Source organism: Hirundo rustica, chromosome Z (assembly GCF_015227805.2).
Source record: "Hirundo rustica isolate bHirRus1 chromosome Z, bHirRus1.pri.v3, whole genome shotgun sequence".
NCBI lineage: Eukaryota > Metazoa > Chordata > Aves > Passeriformes > Hirundinidae > Hirundo > Hirundo rustica.
The window spans coordinates 15,615,606-15,630,751 of record NC_053488.1 but is presented as its reverse complement, the minus strand read 5'-3'; the positions used below and the strand labels follow the sequence as shown (position 1 = coordinate 15,630,751).

Here is a 15,146-nt window from a genome sequence, read left to right as displayed (position 1 = left end):
ACAAAACAAAACAAAACCCCATGAAAAACAAACAAAAAAACCACCCACAACAGCAACAAATCCTGCTACAAGGTCGTGCTTACTAGAACTCATTACCAGTGGAACAAGAGAGCTGGAGAACAGATAAGTTAACTAAACTCTGAAATTGCTTTTGGGTGTCTAGAAGTCTCAACATTTGTCATCTTTTTCTAGGTAAAAAATATGTTACAGTCCTTCTGAAAGTATTCATGTGTTCAAATATTGCAACAATTGCACATATTTCCACTTATTCTCAGGAGATGTTTTGGGCCTGGGATCAGCTTAGAGGTTGTCCTCTGGACTCATTCAAAGAACTAAATATTTTTCTTGTGCTGGGGGAAAATGTAAGTGTGCTTTTCAGTTAGGCCTCTACACATTCTTTGGAAACTTAATTTTAACTCCTACATTAGCTGCACTGTCCTGCAATCTACCCTTTCATTGTCAGTACATGTGAAAAGGGAGTTTTGCACATAGAATTTTGATAACTTAGCACAAAATACATCTATAAATGAAGAGCTTATATATACACATATTGGCTCTTTGGAAAGAAGAAACATTCCGAAACCTCCATGAAAAAAAGTTTAGTTGAAAACCCAGCATTAAGAGTATCAGAAAATGCCAGTCTGCAGTTGACTCAAACACCAAAATTATGTTAAATTCTCCATTATGGCTTTAATGAAATCTCATCTATAACTTCTTGCATAAAGTACAAGGTAATAGAAAGAATTAATGTTTTTATCTACTTGGTTTTTTTGCTAATCATTAGATACTTTTTGAGTCTGCATTGCAGAGTAAGCACATGTATGTGTACCTCACATCTGTGATTCCTGTTTAAAAGATTTTGAACTGTGATTAATGTTTAGAGGTCCCTGGATAAGAGACCTGACTCCACTTCCTCCAGTGGCAATTTTTTAATAGCATTATTGAACTTAATAGTTCAGACAGAACTAAAGCTCTTCATTAATATAAGCACTGGGTTTTTATTTTTATTTGAAAAATTAATTTTGTGTGAAGGAGTTACTGTAATTCAGTTAGTATAGAAAAGCTGTATCAGTTTTTATTATGCACTTAGAATAGTTGGAAAAGAAAAGGTTATGTCTTGGTGACCTTTATGGCCTACTGTGTACATGTATAAAATTAACAAAACCAGGAAAAAGAAGAGAGATACAGAAAAATTAATATAGCTATTTTACAAGAGTGTTTGTCTCTAAATACTCATCATTGCAAAATATTTCCTGTTTCATAAGAAGATTCAGCTGTAAGCAGAGTCCGCAAATGCATGTGTGGCAGAACTAAAGGAATAAAGCAAGCATGGTGAATTTTGAGCAAATCTGGATAATGCTTTGAGGAATTATTTGGTGTGTGGTCTGAGGCAAGAAGCCACAAAGAGGCGGAAGTTAATCTTATGTACTCCCCAGCTGCAGATATGTCTTTTTGAGAGCTGACTGCAGCAGGAGAAACTGAAGAAATGACCAAGAGACCAGATTAATTCCACATGAGCCAAGTGTCAGCCTCATTATAAGTGTTTTCACTAAAGCTGAAAAGACTTTAACTTGGATGGCTGTCATTTCAAAGCAAAGTTGTGACATGTAGAAGTAATTGTAATAAATTAGACTGAAAGAATAATGTCTGTGACACTAAAGGGGAAGTATCAATAATTTTAAAAATGGTAGAAAATAAATAAACCCCAAACAAATAATTTCAGTAGGTTAACTCCAATAGCTTGAAAACATTTCAGGGAAATAAAGGCATTTCCAAAACTACATATTACTTTAATACAATAAATATTAGGAGATCTCATGCTCAAATTTCTTTTACTGATAGGTCTGGCAGTAAAGACAGTAAAATAACAATGATATTTTAACTGTTTAGTCATGGAAATTATACAGATTCTTGAGCTGAAACACGTTAAGGTTCATACCTTCAAAGCAAAAGAAATTTTAACATTGCTTGTGATTATAATGTTCATTATAGCAGAACTTGATCCAGTTTTACAGTACATGTTAAATATGTGCCTTCACTCATGCTATTTGGTTAAGAGTTATTTTGACATTAATTTTTTGTTTTATGCTACACAAAAAAAATCTGTTGGGTAATTTTGGCAAAATGCTTGCAAGAGTGGTAATAATGTAATATATATATTTTGAAACTTAAAGAGTTTTTCCTGTTCAAAGACAAAAATACCTTAGTCTGACAGAATTAAGTAGCCTATTTTTCCCAGCTCTATAGGAAGACAAAACTGCCCTAACTATTCCTTATATCCAAACCTTTCAGTGAAGAGGATGATTGTTTTGTTTTGTTGTTTTTTTTTTTTTTTTCCTGGCACTCATCATGTTGTGTTTCAGAAATAATTACCTTTCATAACACCCTTGTTTATGTAGGAAGTATTGCTAACTTCATTTTATAAGCAGCAAAGAGATAAGGAGAAATTAGACTCAAATACTCTCAGAAATTTTGAGGCAGAATGGATAACCAACATATAAGACCTATTATTTCCTAATACTTTATCAAAGTCCTTATACTCAAAGTTTAATTCCTGCAGATTATCCTTGTGCCAAATTGTCCAGTCTTCTACACTCTCCCTTAAAGCAGATTCCTACTTTGTGCTACTTGACAATCACCATGAGGACCATGAGTAACTCTGAGGATTCCCTCAGCTTCCTTTATCCCCCTCAGCATTCTCACAGCACATGGTGAAGGACAATAATTCCTGCAAACCTACTCCAGTTTGTATCTGTTTCAGTCTAGTTTTGAGACAAAAATCTACCATACTCATTAAGAGTCTTTCTAAAGCTCAAATACCCCGCAATGTCTTCTATAAAGAAAGCTGGTGTTGGATATTTTCTTTCCCGGACAAACTCAACTGAATAACTGCTCTGTGAGGTATTTCATTCAGATGAAAAGTATTTTCTCATCCAAAGCCCTATAGCAAGGCATTTTATATGTTGCATTTACTGCCAGCAATCTTTCTGTCTTCCATAGAAAATCTTCTTAATACGTTTTTAGTATATCGGTGCATTCAGTCTTGTAGTTCCTTAATATACAATAATCACCACTATTTAAGAAATCAGCAGCCACTGTTCTTGACTGGTTTATGTCATATGAGAAAAGGAAGTACCAAGGAATAACTAATGTAGAGTTGTTACATAGTTTATATGAAATGGCATGTACAGGCTGGGTTTCAACTGCCACTCCTCAGGTTACCCAGGCACAGAAAGCTGTGAATTAAATGGTCTGTTCATAGCACCTGGAGCACAAATTTCTTTTTAGCTTTGTCCCCTTTTCCTTGTCCTGCAGTATTTCCTACTGTGTGGTGGGAATAGGAAACATCATCATTCCTGGTGTGGATGGAATTACCAGTCTTCATGATCTCAGCATCTCCCCCCATCATTCTTGGCCTAGGAGTAGGGTTGCCAACAAAGCAAAATCCAAGAAAAGCAGCAAAACTGTTTGTTTATGTTGAATCTATCTTTAAGCCTCAGAAAAGGCATAACTTGTACCTCACGGAATTTTCTATTAGCTGCTTAAGTGGTCTAATTGTACTCACTGGACTAAGAAGCTTATGTGTACTCATGGGTATCTAGAAGAAGAAGTCATGCTGCTTTATGAATAAAAGCTATCAAACATGACATTAAATGTCACTGTTCATAAGAATTGGACTTGCACATGTGCTTTCACCAGCATCTTCACCTCTAAGAAGCTGAAACAATCACAATTTCCTTCCATTTCCTACATTCTACCCACTTTCCAAGCTATTTCTGTCAGAACTACATGAAGGGAAAATTTAAAGAGCTTGCAATTGTTTGCATGTCGGAATGCCTGGTGAAACTTAGTTTGTAATAATTTTTTGCTCAGGTTTACACATGGTGGTGCCTTAACTCAGCTCTTCAGCCAGAGTGTGAACTGTTGGCCCAGCTACTCTTAATGGTAGCACCAAAACCATGCATGTATCTTGTATGGGAGGTTATATTTTCATCATCTGAAGAGACAGAGTAACCAGGCCTAGACACAGAAGCAGACTAACAGAAAGTAACCCCACCTTGAATGATGAGGTTAGCACTAGACTCTTCTTCATCTTTTCGTGTTACCATTAGTTCTGCACTTACAGATCCTCAGTGAGCACAGAATTTCTGTGTTGCAGTTATTAGCACTAGTGTTTTGACAAGGGAAAGGTGTCCTGTCATCAGAATGTGAACCACATACACCACTGTTCTTCCACTGAGACAGGGCAGAGGGGCCGAGTCATGAGCCCAGGTTACAGTTCAGGGGAAGGTTTTCATTAGCTTGTCTCCAAGGGAAACATGCCACAGGTACTAAGATAATTCATGAGGATAAGAGAGGTAATTCCAGATCAACTTCCAGATTTCCCTGTGTAAGATCAGAAGTTGGACACAATAGTCATTGTGAGACCCTTCTTACTTGGGATATACAGTTCTATGGCTTTATGACATGGTTTATGCTTTAGGTGTTTATATTCAGGAAAAACCATAGAGAAAAAATAAGTGTCTGGAAATAAATGAGAAAAAATTTTGTCCTGTTGAGGTTAAAAGACTGCTTCAGAGAACATTGGAAGCTTTAGCATCTCCTAAAATGTAATAAAATTGTGAAAAGAAGACAATAAAATTGTAGTCTTATAAAACATGAATTGTTAAATGCAGTCATCTCCTCTTCCATTCTAGAGCACATATTTTCCCTTACTCACTGTAGCAACAAACTTGCAACTATGTATCTATTTCAAATTATAATTATAAGATTGCAAAATATGACATATTTGATAACTCAAAACATGCCAGCAACCAAAATGCTCTATTCCACGCTACTCCATGCTCCAAAAGTCAAACCACTTGGAATTCTAGAGTACCTTGATGTCTTTCAGGTATATGTTTCTCTTAACAAATATAGTGCATAGTATCAGTATACTGAAAATTTTAAGAACAAATGACCAAATAAAACCCCAGGTTGTGGTGTTTTTATTTTATTTTTTTCCCCCATTAATAGAGAGCTTGTAGCTCTTTCAAATGGTTTATTACTTTCAAGGGCCAATTCACCTGCCTTTCTTCTTGCAAGTAGTCTATACTGAATCTTTCTTCTTGCAAGTAGCCTATACTGAATTTGATATCAGGAATAAAGCAGGTTATTAATACCCTTGGAGGAGATAAAATGAAGAAGAAAACCCTAGAGCAGGTACCAAATAGTGTCTAATATCTACAGAATAGGGTCTGAGAAGACACAATTAAATTTGGAGTGGAAAATTTGTACCCCAACACCAAGGACATACTTTTATACAAATTCAAAATGTCTTCATAGTTTCAGTCTGTGAGCAAACAGATGTTATAGTGTGATCAGACAGGACAACTCAACATCACTGGCAGTTCACAGCTGCCAAAAGGGGTAAGCTATGCTCCCCCTCTCCCCATTTCTCTCCCACTCATGACACATGCTGCCCCTATTTCTTTCTTGTCATCCTTTCTAGTACTGATCTGGTACTTGTCACACATCCCACCCACTTCCTCTAATGCGGGCACAATATCTTTGATTTATACCCAGTCTCCACTTAGCACTGTGCCTTAATTCCAATTAAATAACATCCTGAATGATTCCAAAATGCTTCAGCATTCCCTCCCCTACTCCCACACATGCTGACTACAGCTGCACAACTCTGTGTCAGGAACCTAAAAGAAAACTTCCATTTCATTTATTTCTATGCGATGTTTGAACCTCTAATATCAGGGGCAGAAGAAAGAAGAGCAGATACTCCTCACAATTCTGCCCCCCCCTGCAACACCCTCATTTTCACTTCTGCTCCCCACATAGGAAGAAAAGTCAGGAAGGGCAAAACCCAACTAATTGTCCTTCACATATGTTTCCCACCATGAAAGGAGCAGGCATCATATTGCTTTCTTAAATCAAGGTTTATGAAAGATCTGATCTTTATTTTTATAAAACATTCACAATTATTATGTTCCTACTCTCTGTAACCTTTTCCTCTCTTTGACACCACCAAAAATTATGGAAGAGGGGAAAGAGAAAAGGAGTAAAACTATTCAGTGTAGCCTCAACATTTCATTTTTTCCTGAAAGTCTGCTTCAATGTGTGTGAAAATTCCTCTTTAACTGGAGAAGATATACATTACTGACAGATTATTTAGAGGTAAATGTGAAAGGGGACAGGCTAATAATTCTTTAGGCTAACTATAAAATAGGGGAATGCTTTACAGCTGACATTGTGAATATATCAACCCAATAATTGGATGCACGTGTTAGTAGCAGTAAAAAGGCACTGTCCAGTTGTCCACCTTACATGGGAATCTACTTTGAGCATATTCTTTGATTTACTGTTGCAATTAGAACTGAATGTTCAAAGAAAGAACACAAGTGACCTAATTTAAAAACAGTGCCTCTAAAGCCACTATTTAGTATGAGACTTGGGTTAGTCGTAACCATTTCTTTCCCCTGAAACTTCCATTTGTTGCACTGTACTCATGAAGCACCAAAATCAATTTTAATAAACTGCACAATTAATGAATTTAGTTTTAATATCAATTCAGTGATTAAGGATTTAGACACTTCCTCCTGACTCCTACCCTAGAAGATTTTAATCCTCTTCATAAACACAGAGAGCTTTCCCAGGCTGACTTTTCAAAACTTCATGAAACACTGTTTCCTCTCTCCTTTTTACTATGTTGTAACCAACAGAGATGTTTTACAACAAATAGGCACAAGAACCAAGCAATTAGGGGAGCTAGGGAAGGATCCCTCCAGTTAACAGCTAATGTTGCAAGCACCCTAGACTATTTTCCGTGTTAAAGCATCTCAGCAATGAAAGGATGCAAGATAGCCAAATATCACATAAAAATACATTGTCAAAGCAAAAGAAAGAAAACTTGATAGCTACACAAAGAACTGAGAAACAAATGTGCTAAGATTAACTAAATCTGTCCTCCATTTTTTATCTTAGTTTGGTACTCACAGCCCAAAGCGAACAAGGCTTACTTTTCCATGCAGCCTCATCAAGCTGACACTAGTTGGCAATGCTGATAAACAAAATATTTGTGCTGTTCCAAGTGACAAAGAGGTCATTAGATGATATACCCCAGAATTTTAGGATAAAGTAGTTCAGTAATGTATACAACTGCAAGAAGCAGTAGCAAGTGTTGAAATGAGCGAGCTGAAACTTCAACCTGGTGCTGCTTTGGGGGAAAGGAGACTGTAAGAGCTTGATTCAAAAAGCTCTCCACAAAGTAAAAAAACAATGTTTTTTCATTGCATATCATTGTCAAGAAGGGAGTATATAAGAAATCCCAAGCTGACCAAGTAATTTCTCTACTTGACGCTATCAACCCAAATGCTAAGCCTAAAAATAGAAATACATTATTTACATTCACACTTTTTCCTCTTTAGAATCTTTCTTGTACAATCATACTACTTTCTCAGAGGAAAAGTCAGCAATCTACATCACATGGGTTGTTGCTCATGTTCATACAGGTACCTGCAATTTTTAACTTAAGACACAGGTTAACAAGATTTACCCATAGAAAGGTTGTGGGTGTGGGGTTTTTTGTTTGTTTTTTTTGGTTTTTTTTTTTTTTTTTTCTTTTTTTTTTTACATGAAAAGATCTCTGCAATAAATGAGAACTCCCCTACTGCAGGATCTGATCTGACTTTCATTTGAAGTGAAAAGGCCCCTATTTACACACACAGTTCAAAGGCATCTGAAAGTCATCTTAAAATGCCTTATTTCAAAACAGAGGATTTTATCCTATGAGTGAATGCATCCAAGATGTTTCAGAAGTGTAAGCACATTCTATACTGCTCACTCAGCTAATGCCATCTCCAAGGGAAGTTTTGAATGAGCTACTACCTGTGAACCCTCCCATTAAAACAGAAACATGTCATATATAAACCTGTATGTCCCTTGCTTTCTTTCTTCCGGGATTTTAGGAACAAACTTCCATTTGCTCCTAACTCTTGGGACTTTTTTTTTCCCAAGTGCCTATAAGTTAGATTTATGAAGACAAAAAGACTTCTTACAACTGTGTATTTTGAAAAGATTTATGGCAAGGCTACAGTATCAGCATGGAGGGTCCACAAGACAGGAATGCAGTAAGGGCAACAGGAGAGTGTCATGTAGGCATTAAATAGTACAATTCTTTCCACATTCATAAATCCTAAGTGCCTACGGTTTTGTACTGCTGGTTATAAATTATATAATTGAGTTCTACAGACAAAAACAAACCAACAAAAAAATCCCCCAAAACAAACCCACAACAACAAAAAACTGAAAGTGAGAAATCGTGTCCTTAAGAACATACACATTTCACAGTAAGGAGCCTATGTTTCAAATCTCTTCACTCATTATTATTTCCTATTTTAACTGGTAAAGCCATAAAACAGAACTATTTGGAGAGTAAACCAGCTAAACACAAATCAGTCTTTAGAAAAACAGTGAAAAGTTCTCACATTAATTTACAAACACATATGATAAGACGTCAACAATCCCAAACTGTAAGTTTACAAAAGGTTCAATAGAAAAAGGGTGTATTTTACCAATGATTCTAATCTGCTTGGAGCTTCATAACTTATGTTAAGGTACCTATGGCACTTTATTATTTTTCTGCACTAGAGGTATGGTGAAAAAAATGAGTACCAAATGAAGTATACTTAATCAGAACATATTTAATGCTATTTTTCTGCATAGAAGCCAATCTATAATACAAATACCTATTTATATGTCATGTATATATGCACACAATTGAAATCCTCATTAGTAGTGTTCAGCACTTCTAGTAGTTGAGTGGTTGTTTACAATCTTTTGGGCTAAAGAATGAGGCTCAAAACTTTCTTGCTTTCACTCACAATGTTATTAAGCTTATTCCACGCTAACCAAAGCAAAACCAAAGACTATCAGGGACTTCAAGAATTCCTAAAGCTTAGTATAAAAGATAATTGGATACTCAGGAGAAAAACCCAGAATAGGTTAGCTTGTGGGAAGTGGCTAATTATTTCTTGCTAGCTCCCCTGACATGCACTTTCATTCTGCCACACAAGGCCTGTTTCTTGAAATAGTCCACTTGGCGTGGTCAGAAGGCAAATTAATAGAATATCTGCTGGTGCAAGCCCTTTGGGCTTTGCTTGAACTAAATTACTGCACAGAGTTGAGGTTGCAGACCCTTCTCTTCGAGCAGAGGTGACACACCAGGCAGTGGCTGTGCCGCCATCTACTGTAGGTTTTGCATAGCACTGCTTGGTCCAAAGCCTGCAGGAATCCCTCCAGCAATTCTTCCCACTCATCTCCAGGCTTAGTGACGCAGGCTGCACTCCCTGAATATGTACCTAAGTAAGAGCCTGATCCTGCAGTCTTTTCTCAGGCAGAACTTCCTCCACAGACAGCAGGTCAGCTGCTGCTAACAAACTATTGTGTGTTTTGTTATTGTTCTTCAAGTAATAAAGTCTGTCCTGGAAATTTCAAGTTTGTGTGCTGTTATAGTACTGTGAACAGCAAGCTTAGAAGTCAGTTGAAAATTGCGTATCACTGAGACATCCATTCAAGTGTTCTTGAACCAACTTATCACATATCATGTAGCTTTCACGCATGCCAACCATTAGTCCCAGAGTTTCACTATCTTAATCAAGAGAACTGTCCATGTGAGAGTAAAGTCGGAATCTGCACACATGGAGTTCCCTCAATTTTAATATATGTCTTAAGCTTCTCTTGGTGATCCCAAAGCTCAAGCTATAGTGAAATCTTTTGTAATTGCTTTTTGAAGGATTTTTGGATTTGTTTGTCTCTCATCTAGTGTGTAAACCTCCAGAAAACACTACAGCTCTCTTTATCTATGCTTGTGAAGGGCTCCATCAAGAACAGGGGCCAGGGACTTCACAGCTGTGCTGCCGCAGAAGGTAACAGTTGTATTTTTAAGACCAACTTCCAGTTGTAAGGAACAATAAAATAAATTGTCCTACATCTATCTAGTGACAGACACCTCCAACCACGCCAAGTGCTGCCAGTTCTGTCAGTCTTGTGACAGAACAGTCAGGAACCACCTGGTACCCCACAGGTAGAGAAAGAATGATGGAATAGTTCCAAGCAATCAAGTTGGAATACAGCTGCCAGAGTAAACTTTAATTTAGTGCACTCAACACAATATTTATAGAGCAAAGCCATGAATGCTGCTTGAGCCGTTTAAAGGCTGGAGTCTAAATTCTGTTTTCTGAATGTTTATTCTGACATTCTCCAACCGTTCCTCTTACTTGACAGTGCTTAATTGGCAGTGAGCCATGAAAGCTGTTGTCTAATTATGCAGCTCATCACAATCTTACAGACCTACTGATAAGGCTTTACTGCAGCATAAATGGATTTTAAACATTAGCATGTGAGAAACTTAGCCTCCAAATTAGAATATTTCAGTCTTGTGTGTCAAGTCACTCTTATTTGTTAAGGAAAACGTGGTTTCAGAGGGAGAAACTAGTTTTAGAGATTAAATAGTAATGTCAATAGTAATTGTAGCCTGCAATGTTCAACAGGCTACAATCAGTGGCCTCTCTGGCTAACTCTATGCATGGCAGAAATCCATTCACATGTAATTACTTCTTTCAGACCATATGAAAGATACCATATCTTTGCATGGAATCAGTCCAGCTGGGGATTTTAGCAGTATTATGATAGCACTGCTACACATGATGCTGGGAAAGACGCAGATTTAGTGAATTCACTTGCAGCATTTTGCTACACAAACAACCTTGAATAAAGACATAATAAATATATTTTTAAATGGTCTCAGACTATGTTTTTACAGAAAACAAAATTTCACACTGCATATTATAATGACTATTAATCAACAACATAGAACTCTGACTTCTGTCAACTGGGTGGTAATAGTTTTGAAATGAAGGATGTACACTAGGTCTGCCTTTGTGATTTAAGTACAGTGGGGAAGCTACAAGTTCTAAGATGACAGCAGTCCTTTCTTCACTGCACATAATCTTCAGTGATAGGATGCAATTATATATAATAAAGGCACTGTTTTGCTTTTATATGAAACAAATTTCATTCTCCTCTCTTTCAGCAGATACTCTGCAGATGTGACAGTAACAGTGACATCACTGAGAAGGCCAATTCTCTTTCTGATGCACTGACTGGAAAACCAGGACACACCACGCACATCACCTCCCATAGTTGTAGGGGGCTGTTCTTACATGTAACCTGAAAAGGTAGGAAGATGTATATCCGCATTTCGGTGTAGTCTACCTCTACTTGGCATGCAGATAAGTCTACTCATTGAGCAATTCTGCTGGCTAAGTGGGACTGCTCAGACGTGTAGTTACTTCCTTGAGTACACTGCTGTCAGTGTGGGCACCTTACAGCCCTTTTTGGCAGCAATGTGCTATAGAGAACAGTTTGATGTTCCCAGAGATGCATGCAAAGCTTTCAGAATCCTATTTCAGGGGTGGTGTTCTCCTCCAAATCCAAAGGTAATCTAAGAAACACCATTCTAGGACCTCATTCCACACAAATTCATCAAAGTTAAGCCTCCCTCACAGCTCTGTTTTTTAAGAATTTGCCTTTTCTTGAAATACAGAAAGGGAGGTGGTAAGATTCAGCTTCTTTGAGATTTAAAGCATTTACAAACCTTAGAGTGCATGATAAAGCATGAAGTTGCAAGGTAGAGCAAGTGAAGCAGCAACACATGATACTCCAGCTTTTTTCTTGCTCTTTGTAAGGTTATATTATGGGTATTTACCAGAAATACAGCTGAATTAACAGCAGTGTCTATCATACATCATGGCAACCTGCTGAAGTACTCCATATTTTACGCATTAGCTAACAAGGGATCTACTTAATTCACTTTCAGTTGTTTTAATTTAACAGCAGATTTATTCCTGGGTTTATCTGGATTTATGTAAAACAACACAAGATCCAAACTATGGTTCTTTACCAGTGAAGAAAGTCTTAGAGTTTCCTCGGGTTGCATAACAGAGCTTATTTTCTCAGCATGTTCCTATAGTGGGGCATAGTCACTTAATATTTGCAAGAGAAAGCAGTAATTGTGATTTAGTACAGTTCAATTTGAGATTATGCAGGCAGGGAAGCCAAGTAAAGGGTACATTTCTCGCACTAACAGCCAAAAAATACATTACCAGAAGCATGCTATCACTAAGGATCTAATGAGTTCTAGAGAAAAGCTCGAAACTTCAGCTATGGATGGAGACTGCTATATGACTTTTGCTCTGAATATATATATATTTAATAAGAAAAAGAAAGAAAGAAAGAAAGAGCGAAAGAAAGAAAAGGACAATGAAACGCGTGTGAGGTCTGTGGGAAGGCAGCCCCAGATGTTTACAATGGAGCGAGTAGCGGTATAGCGGCTCTGCAGCCCGGGACCGGCGGGGCGCAGCACGGCACCGCCTCCGCCGCACCGCGGGCGGCAGCGCGACCGCGCACCGGCTCCCAGCGCCGCCGGGCACCCCCGCTGCGGAGAGCGCACCCGGGCAAGACCTCGGCCCCCAGGAATAAACACCCCTGCTCCAGAAGCGGGGAGGAGGGAGCGCGGGGCTGGCGGTTCGGAGAGAGGAGCGTGCGGGCAATCGATTAATTGTTCCAATGCAGCGCTCTCGTCAAGGCCCTCTAATGACAGGGGATAATGATTTTCAGATTCAGGAGACAATGTCCCCCACACACTCCCCGCCACATCCTTGCAAATCTTTCTAATTTGCTCTTCTGCCATGCGAAGAAACAAACGGTGCTCAGCGAGGCCATTTGCGAAACAAATGCAACCGGAGAGATTCTCGGATACGGGCTGGCGGGGAGCGGCGTCCCTGAGGAGCCGAGCCGAGCCCACCCAACCCTGCCCGGCGCCCCCTCCCCTCCGCGGCGCCTCCTCTCCCTTCCCTTCCCTCCCCGGCCGGGGGCTCGGGCGCTCGGGCCCGGGGGCGCAGCGGCCCCCGCCCGGCAGCGCGGCGGCAGAGCCGTACTTACTGAACGGGCAGTTCTCCTTCTTGGTGCCGCTGACCTTGCCGTTCTTCTCGATCTTGAGAAAGTACTTGTTGTAAGAATAGAGCTTCCTCTTGCGCACGTCTCCTTGGAGGTGATTGTAGCTCCGCACGTGTCTCCCCGCACTGGAAGGAGAGGAGAAGGACGAGGGGAAGGAGGAGGATGATGAAGAAGAGGAGTTGGTGGCCTCCGGGGACAGCATGTCCTGGCCGAGGTCATGGCAGGTGACAGGCACAGAAGACACCAAGAAGAGCAGCAGCAAGCAGCAACAAGGCAGGTGGGAAAAGGCTGAGGCACCATTTGTCAGTATCCATTTGCACATTGTACTGAAACTCTGGGCGCTGGAAAATGTCTTATCAAATGAAACATACTGGAAGGGTAAAACCTGGTAAAAGGCAAGTGGAGAGACGGTGGTTGCTGCTTCTGGTTAGATTCCTCTGAGCTCTGATCTGGCCTGAAGTAAGTGCACCAACATCCATAACTCAGGGGACAAATCGCCTCAGAAGTTGCTGCCTTTTAATCCTTCGAGTCCTCCCTCAGAAAAAAAGAGCTGTTGGTTGTTGGTTTTGTTTTTTGGTTTTGGTTGGGTTTGTTTTTGTTGTTTTTTTGTTTTTGTTTGGTTTTTTTTTTGGGGGTGGGGGGGTTTGCTGTGGTTAATCCTCTTTCCTTTTTCCCTTCCCCACCCCCCCACATGCACACACACTCCCCAACCTTGTTTGAGACTTTCCAGTAGTTATTTTGTTCTCTTCCTCACTCCTTTCTTCACCATCTTAGATGCAGAAAGGTCTGAAAAATAGATGACAGCAAAGTCAATGACAACAACAAAAACAAAGACTAAGATAAATAATAGCCAGAAGAGAGGGGTGCCGGAATGGATTTTTCACACGTACACCTTTACACACACACGCGCACTCACACTTTGTGTCTTTGCACCTTCTTCTGATCCCCACCCTCTTGCCTTTTTGCAAATCCCAAACCAGTTGCACAACTCGTCCTTTTCTCAGTGACAGCTCTAGAGGAGGAAGTTTCTTTGTTTTGCTTTGAATTCTCCAGAACAGTATTTAAAAACAAACAAACAAACAAAAAAACCCACCAAAAAACAAAAACCAACCAACCAAACAAAAAAACACAAACAAAAAAAACCAAACCCAAAAACAACGAGAGAAAGAGAGGGAGAAATCCCAACTTGTCCCCCCGCCCTTCTTTTCCTTTCCCTCCCCCTTTGGTTGTAAACAGGTTGGAAGCTGTAGCCTAAATGTCAGCGATTACAAGTCAGAGGTGGGATGTGCCTCTGATGGTCAGCCCTTATTTGCAGGGGGTCAGGCAGTGGTGGGACATCTGAAACCTTTTTGCAGCTGGAGCAAGCGGTGCCTGCTGCGGAGGCAGCCCCAGGAGCTGCCCTCGCTTCCTCCCGGGCTGCGGCAGCCGCGGCAGCCGCCGCCTTCGACTCGCTGCTAATTGCTCCTAAAGCGTCCTTCTCCGTGGAGCGCCGGCCACCAGCAAGGCTTAGAGACTCATGCTTTACTAATTTCCCTGTCTTCCAAGCTGAACCAACCCCCTCCAGGGAGGCTTCCCTCCCCCTTCATTCTTCCCCCACTCTCCCTCCCCCCCCCCCCCAAAAAAAAACAACCCAAAAAAACCCAGACCAACCAACCAACCAAAAAAAACCAACCAAAAAAACCTCACCCAACCAACCTCCTCCCCTAGAAGTCCCCCCAAACTAACAAAAACCAATCCCCCAAACCCCAACTTGTTTTCTAGTGGAGGGTTTTATTTTATTTTTTTTGGCAGTGAAGTGATTGAGAAAGCCACCTGGAGCTTGTTGCCTGCTAGATCTCCCCCTCCCCCCCGCTGGAGGAGGGGTTGGGTGGAGAGATTGGAAAGGAGTATATACTACAGGCAGACCCTGGAAAAGCAGACTATATGCTGGTCGGAGAGAGTAAAAAGGGAAGAGACATAATTAGCTCCTTTTCCTTCTTTGCCAGCATCCATGGAGGTCTTTCTCCCTCCTTCAATGAATCACTGATTTCTCGCTTCCGTTGCTGAAATAAAAAGTTCACACTTTAGCCTGCTCTTCCTTTTAAGCCTCTCAAGATTTATTGTGTCCCTTTCCCCACCCTCACTCTCCTTGTCTCAAA

General features: G+C 40.0%; 1 protein-coding gene across 3 annotated transcripts in view; it reads right to left on the bottom strand.

Moving 5' to 3' along the window:
• FGF10 (fibroblast growth factor 10) overlaps positions 1 to 14,436 on the bottom strand; it is a 59,862-nt gene extending 45,426 nt beyond the window's left edge. The window contains exons 1-3 of one of the 3 annotated variants that reach the window (XM_040090944.2): positions 14,354 to 14,436; positions 13,720 to 13,794; positions 12,994 to 13,543 (exon numbers count right to left, since the gene is read on the bottom strand). In XM_040090944.2, coding sequence (XP_039946878.1) covers positions 12,994 to 13,330 — 337 coding nt within the window. In that variant the 5' untranslated portion in view covers positions 13,331 to 13,543; positions 13,720 to 13,794; positions 14,354 to 14,436. Of the gene's footprint in view, positions 1 to 12,993; positions 13,795 to 13,924; positions 14,191 to 14,353 lie in introns of those variants that run through there. The other 2 variants (XM_040090943.2, XM_058424224.1) reach the window with 2 other exon arrangements.
• Between the last annotated feature and the right edge of the window lie 710 nt (positions 14,437 to 15,146).